This window comes from Poeciliopsis prolifica, unplaced genomic scaffold (assembly GCF_027474105.1).
Source record: "Poeciliopsis prolifica strain line A6 unplaced genomic scaffold, Auburn_PproV2 SCAFFOLD001, whole genome shotgun sequence".
NCBI lineage: Eukaryota > Metazoa > Chordata > Actinopteri > Cyprinodontiformes > Poeciliidae > Poeciliopsis > Poeciliopsis prolifica.
Window position 1 is genome coordinate 8830649 of NW_026562376.1, and position 6938 is coordinate 8837586.

Below are 6938 nucleotides of genomic sequence, written 5' to 3' on the forward strand. Positions count from 1 at the left end.
AATAAAACGAACCCCCATTGGCTGAAGATAAGCGCGAAAGAGCATTCTGGGAAATGCAGTCTTTAGATGTGTACTATAGCCCTGCAATAAATAAGAGCCAATTTCAACTATTAAAATAACTTTCAGAAATTTGGATATTACACATTTCAAGAAAAGCCGGTCTAGGTGATGTCAATTGATGGTTGAAATGTAAAAATCTTTCACCCGGCTTATATAAAAAGGTGATTTAAATAAGCTTCTCAATTAGAAAATCAATTCAGTTTATTTAGCACCAATTCACAGCAGCTCATCTGAAGCCACTTTTCAGAAAAAAAGATACAATTCATTTCAATTCAATCACATAAATACCAATGAATCCCAGTTATTAACAGTGCATTAAACTTTATTATTCAAATTAGTCTAGGAAGTTTTCTATCAAAGGAAATCTAGCACGTAGCATTGAGTGATCGACTTGCAACATTCCTCCTGGATGATCGTCTAGCGACAGCAAACAATCACTGTTTTTTAGTTGATTCAACAGCAATCCACAAAAAGCAGTTTTCAAATATTTTATTTTTATCCAGAAAAAAAACGTGTTAAGAATTAAAAAGATGAAGAACTTGATTTAGCTCATTAATTAATTCTTTGTCCCGAATTCCTGTGTCTGTGTAAGTGTGCAGAGAGAATAGACCAATCATACAACGTCAGATTTCAGATATCCATAACTTTATCCAAAGGTGAATACAAATACATACAGAATAACAGAACACCACTTACACTCAGATATATCAAAAAGCCAACACCCAATGACAAAACAGAATATTACCTGATTCAAAAATGCATTTTTGGGAACCACTCACTCAGCACCAAGCGATTCGAACTTCTGCTGTAAACCAAATCATTTTATAGAATGCGTAATCTCATCATTTAAATATATGCATTAGGAGGTGTGTTCTTTTCCTTTGTGTGGGCTGTCTTAATGTTAATTTTATTACCTCCTGCTCAAGAGCCCCAAAGGCAGATATATGGCCCGGCTCTTTTCGTACCTGCCGCTGTCCAGTTTGATATAGAGTGCAGCTGCAGCGCTATCTCTTCCCCAAGCTGTTTTTCACAAAAAAAGTCGTTTGTATTTTAACCAAGCTTGCACACAATGTAATGCTAAATAATGACTATAAGTTTGGATCTAATAAGTAACTATTTAAAAACATGCTAAAGAAATATAGTTAATTCTAATATAGATAAAATTATTTATAAAAAGTTTTAAGATCCTAGTGAACTTTTGAACCATGCTCAGGAATTTGTTAATTGCCTGGCATACAGGCTCCTTATCTCAAGAGATCCAAGGAGTCTAGGCCTATGTTTTCTGTTTCTTCTGTCTGATCCTCCTTTTAAGAATTTATCTGCGTTTCAGAGATTGAGCCGTTGTTTTTAGTTTCATCTAAATTTATATGAACCTAGAGTGTACTTTAACTTTCTATGTTATATTTTATATGTGTCAAAGCTATCCTGTGCAGTATTGTGCTAACTTAAAATTCTATGTCAACAAACGTTACCCAATTTGGCACTATATGAAAAAGTACTCTCCCTATGAATTGCATGACAGGATGTACCAAACTGCTATCAACTAGTATGATAAAAGCCAGCCAGTCTCAAATCTTGGATGATTCAATTGGTATCTTTACTAAAGTTAGTTATTATTTTCATGATCTGACATTATATATCTTACCAAGGTCCTGGATTCAATTGAACTAAAATAAAACATGTTCATGGCAATTGGAGGTACGCTGATTTATCTTATTTTCTTTCTTTGCAGAAATTCATCACTGCATGTTTAACTGTAATGTCTTACAATTATGCACTAACATCTAAACTGGTAAGTTTTGAAAAACTAATTTCCTGTCATATCTGGGAAAGTTCTTTCCACCTCCAATAAACTGGTTAAAGAAACACACACAAAAATTTAAACAAAAGTTTAAAATATTTTATTTTTAAATTTGATGCATGAAAGATTAAACAACAATGTAATTATCTCAGTTATCACAATTACCCATAAATCTAAATATGATTCAATCCATCACATAATAATGGCTTCACAGAGATTAAAACTCTTCAGTCAAATATAGAGAATGCATTTTATTGCTATAGTTAAAAAATTTGCTCATTGTGCTTTTATTTTGTGAGACATGTCATTTTGTGAGACATGCCATGAAATAAGATCACACCACCGGAAAAGATGAGCAGGCAGCGAGTCCACACATATTCTTTCCTCTTTCAATACGGAAGTACCTGTGAGGGCAAAAAGTTGTTATTTTTGTAGGCCTGCACTGATATTTCTGGACTATGTAACTAAAAAAAGAGGTTTACCCGTCTATGCCCCAATTAGGTCCCCATGAGTTCTTCACTATCCAGTAGGGGGTACCGTTCTCTTGTCCATAGCCAACAGCTAGCACAGCATGATTCACCTTATCTGTTGTGTTGTGGCATTTAGTGCTGGAAGCAGGAACAGACCAAAAGTGACATGTGACTTTTTACTCATGACTGATTGTATAGGGAATGAGGAACTGAAATTATCAAAATAACTTATATTTGCATAAAAGTCCTGTGTTTTAGTACTAAGAATTTATATGAATTGATGTATGAATTTAGCTCTGCATTTTACTCATTTGGGAGAAAATTTAAAATGCAAATTTTTATCTACAATAATTACAGAAAAATCTCAACATACAAAGTTTAAACACAAATATATATGTTTTTTCATATTAGGTTTTAACAACTTCCACGTCTACATTTGCTCTCACCTGGTATACACACCCTGGTGGTAATGGATGAAGTCTTCGGTTACCTCAAAGGCAAAACTAACAGGATTGAGAGTGCCGACAGCATCAACCATTCCCATCTCGTCGTACTGAGAAACAACAATAAACCTTTTCCCTTCTTACACTTTCATAAAGATAATTTTTTTAAAATAATGCCAATTGTCACTTACCGCTGTTATGTTCCTCACTTCCTTCACAAAAGCAGCAGCCATGGGTGGCTTATAAACACATAGACCCTCCTTAAATAACCCAAGAAAAAAATGTTACATCATATCATTAAAGGCGCCTTTAACATTCAGCATTTAGAACGGCTGAAAAATTACCACAGATGTGTATGGGTAATCCTTCTCTGTCATCAGCCCCTTGTTGTACATGATGTACTCAAATGCTTGACTGGGAAGACCGCTAGGGGACAAATACAGGTCTCGATTATAGATGATGCAAGGAAAGCATTAAAAGGGGATGGAAACATGCAAGCACATACCCATTACATCCATGGTTGTTGAAATCCTGGGCGCAGTCTACCAGCTGCTGTTCTGACTGAATCATACAAGAAGAGTCAGTATTAGATCACTACAGTCATTTCTGGCCACAAGAATATAGGTTTTGGCAACAAAATAAAAGTATGTCACCAGAGGAACAAGCTTCCCAGTGGAGATAGCAGTAACGGACTCCAAACAGCCAGTTGTGGAAAAAGTCCAGCAACTTCCACAGGCCCCCTGAAATGTAATAATTAATAACAAACCAAAAAAATAAGAAAAAGTTGATGTCACATATTGTACATAGCTGATATTTATGGGCTATGTATGTATTACAAATCTGGTCTAAATAAAGAAGAATGAACACCATATTGTGGAACATCAGTTTGCGTCATGTTTGTGGGTGTTGTTTTGGACGTGTTGCTATTTTGTATACTGTAAGAGTATTGTATGGGTAGTGTGAAATTCAGGGTGCTACTGCATCAGGTGAGAACAGTCAGAGAGCTCTATTAGAAGTAACATCACTTTTTTATTTTTATTTTCCATTCCCATTCTTAATAACTGTCTCATTATCTTGGGATGGAAGTTTTATTAGCCCATCATATTAGCTGAATTGTTTTGACTTCAAGTCAGTCTGCAACCACTCCAAGCTGATATCAGTGACTAGTGTTAAGAATTAAAAAGAGGAATAACTTGATTTAGCTCGTTAATGTATTCCTCTGTCCTAGGTTCTTGTGTCTGTGTAAGTGTCGAGGGAGAAAGAGCAATCATACGACGTCAGACTTCAGATATTCAGAGTTTTATCCGAAGAATTCAATGCAATACAGAATGTTACAACAAGCATCTCACCTAGATTATCAAAAGTCCAAGACATGACAAAACAGAGACAATGAACTGAGTAAAAAGACAAAAAATTAACAGAAGATGCATCCTCCGGGAAACTCTCACTCAGCACAAAGAGATTCCAACTTCTGCTGTAAAACAAATCATTTTATAGAATGTGTATTCTCCTCATTTAAATATATGCATTAGGAGGTGTGTTCTTTTCCTTTGTGTGGGCTGTCTTAATGTTAATTTTATTACCTCTGAGACCCAAACCCCCAGCTCTTCTCGTACCAGGCTCCGACCTGATTTACAGCGTGGAACTGGAATGTTATCTCTGCCTCAAGATGCTTTAACAAGAAACTAGTTGGTGTTTTTTTAACCAAGCTTGCACAAAATGTAATGCTAAATAAGGACTATAAGTTTGGATCTAAAACTAACTAATTAAAAACATACTTTTTAATGCTTAAAGAAATATACCAATATGTTTGATTATATGTTGTAACAGACTTCTATAGTTCTTAGTGTTTGCCTGAACTATTCAACCCTGAGTAAAGAATTTATTGCCCTGATAGCCAATACACTCCCTGTCTGAAATGTTCCTTAAGGAGTATAAGACTGCTTTCTGATTAGAAATTTATGTAAGTTCAGAGAGTCACCAGCTGTCCCAGTTTGGATTTGTATCTAAGTTTATCTTAACCTAAAAGTTAACTTATGTACTATTGTGCTACTTTAAAATTCTATTTCAACACTAGTAATCAATTCCCTAACAATGGTGATTACAAGGAGTAGCTATATATCTCATCTCAGAGTTGTGACTTGTGTTTGCCTTGCTTAACTTAGATTACGTTGTGAATTCTTGTGTCAGAGGCAAAGCTAGGTGACGCTGGAGCGTCATTCGCTTAAAGCAGCTTATCTTCTGGTACCATTTCAGTTTGAGGTTGATCTACAATCGAGCAATCAATGTATAATTAACGCACTTCAAAAATAATTTGTTTAAAAAAACCACACAAAATAACAAAGAAAACAAAATTGTGCAAGAATTAGAAATTACTATTATAATTAATAAACATAAAGGACAGTAAAGGTAAGAATCTCCTCTGTTAAGTTTAAAGTTTCATGTTATGTTAAAATGCAATGTGACACCAAATATCCAAATATCAGGACATTTTGACAGTAATGGGAGATGTGGGTTGTTCATGTGTTCAAGAAAAGTTATGTTTTTACATGTTAGTGTCTCCTTTGCAGGTATCAAAACTTTGTGCAAGTACAAAGTGCGCTACTTCTATATAAATGGGAAAAGATATATATATATAAAAAGCTATATTGTAAGCATAGGAATTTAACTTTACCTGATTCTTTACTGGTGTTATATAATCTCCCTTCTCTCTCCAATCAATTGAGTCTGGATGTGGTCCATTACTGCTGACATAGTTCCCCTTAGTGGCAGAGCAGTTCTGCAAATTGCAATAGGCTTCCAGGTTAAATTAATGTTGTGACAGAAAATCCCACAGACAAGTTCTTTGTGAACAAAGTTTGGTGGAAATGACATTACCTGTGGCTCAGACAAGAGGAAAGACATTCGGAACTCTTTGAACGTCATGTCCGAAAACTGGTTGAGTCCCACTTTATAGAGATTAGAAAAACAGTTTAGAAGGGTGTCAAATAATAAAATTAATGAGAATAATGGAAAAAAAAAACATCCTACTTGTGAAAGAGTGATTCCCCTCATTATGTTTGTCAATCCTCCTCTTGTTTTCTGTGAATATTTGTAGTCTTTGGTAATACTCCTCGAAGTCGTACGCTTTGTTGTACTGTACATGGAAAGTTTCCTGTCAGTGCTGCACTGATTTTTTTCACCACAGGTAACTGCTGTGTAACACTGAACACAGAAAACTTTCAGCAGGAAGTGAAAAATGTAAACAGACCCACCTGTGCCATCCATAATTTGAAATGAAACTCGTCTGAAAAATAATAGAGCATTAAAATGCGTCGGGTGCAGAAAATGAACAGTAAAAAAGAGCTTGACACCAAGTTGGTATACTGAAAGCGAAACTCTGCAAAAGCGAACAATAAGAGCCGCTGAAGTATGAACGTCTTACCTCGTTTAGTCAAGTAAAAAGCTGAAGTTAAGGACACGAAGCTGAGCAGAAGCCAGACCCTCGTCATGTTCACTTGTTGTTCGCTCCAGCAGGAGGGAAAGGTGGACAGAAAACAGTTGAGGGAGTCACGAGGTGAAGTCCTGCCTTATACAAGTAACATGAAACGTTCAGCAGTTTGTGACGTCAGTTTGTTGTCGGAATAAGGCACCAATAAAAAAACACAGCTCCTCCTGCCACAGTCGTAACTATGGAGTAGACAAGAGGAGAGGGAGAGGCTCAGCTAACTCACACAGGTTAACATATAATCTGCTGCTGATCTATAGCTCATTTGGAGAAGTTGTAGTAGCATTGCCATGCTATGCTTTAGCATAACGTTTTAAATATGAAATGAACAACTAAAAGAGCACCAAAGTCCAGCATAAGTTTCTGGGTTCAAGATGGCCAATTAGGAAAACTGTCCAAATCTCCATTTAGTTTTATATTAACCTGATGGAGAACCTGTGAAAGGAGCTAATGATTAGGGCAATTTTAAGGAGGTTGTTCAGTTCACAAATGCTTTGTGCTCAATAGCAAATATAAACCATGAAAAAAGAAATGACATGCAAACAGGGTCAATGAAAAACAGGTACATGCTTTTTCAAAATTGGTACTCTTTTTACATTGCTAAGTTGTCTTTAGAAATTGTCTGTCTCATTGCGTCTTAGAAAAATAATTTTTTGGTTGAATTGAAACAATATTAA

The 6938-nt window shown here is 35.6% G+C and overlaps 1 protein-coding gene across 1 annotated transcript; it reads right to left on the reverse strand.

Moving 5' to 3' along the window:
- Positions 1-1946: 1946 nt before the first annotated feature.
- ctsh (cathepsin H) lies at positions 1947-6370 on the reverse strand. The gene is made up of 12 exons (XM_055029601.1): positions 6199-6370; positions 6029-6060; positions 5805-5910; positions 5652-5722; positions 5449-5553; positions 3428-3514; positions 3280-3335; positions 3119-3200; positions 2966-3034; positions 2778-2884; positions 2344-2469; positions 1947-2265 (listed from the first exon to the last, which is right to left on the reverse strand). The coding sequence occupies exons 1-12, from the start codon at positions 6263-6265 to the stop codon at positions 2196-2198; spliced, it is 978 nt and encodes a 325-aa protein (XP_054885576.1). The 5' UTR covers positions 6266-6370; the 3' UTR covers positions 1947-2195.
- Positions 6371-6938: the final 568 nt, after the last annotated feature.

Bases quoted from the DNA above. Each gene is read 5' to 3' on its own strand.
- ctsh (XM_055029601.1), bottom strand. From the start codon at position 6,265: ATGACGAGGGTCTGGCTTCTGCTCAGCTTCGTGTCCTTAACTTCAGCT. The intron at 3,201-3,279 runs GTATGTGCTTGC...TTTGTCCCCTAG, and splicing joins AACAACCATGGATGTAATGG to CGGTCTTCCCAGTCAAGCAT. The intron at 2,885-2,965 runs GTAAGTGACAAT...GTTGTTTCTCAG, and splicing joins AAGTGAGGAACATAACAGCG to TACGACGAGATGGGAATGGT.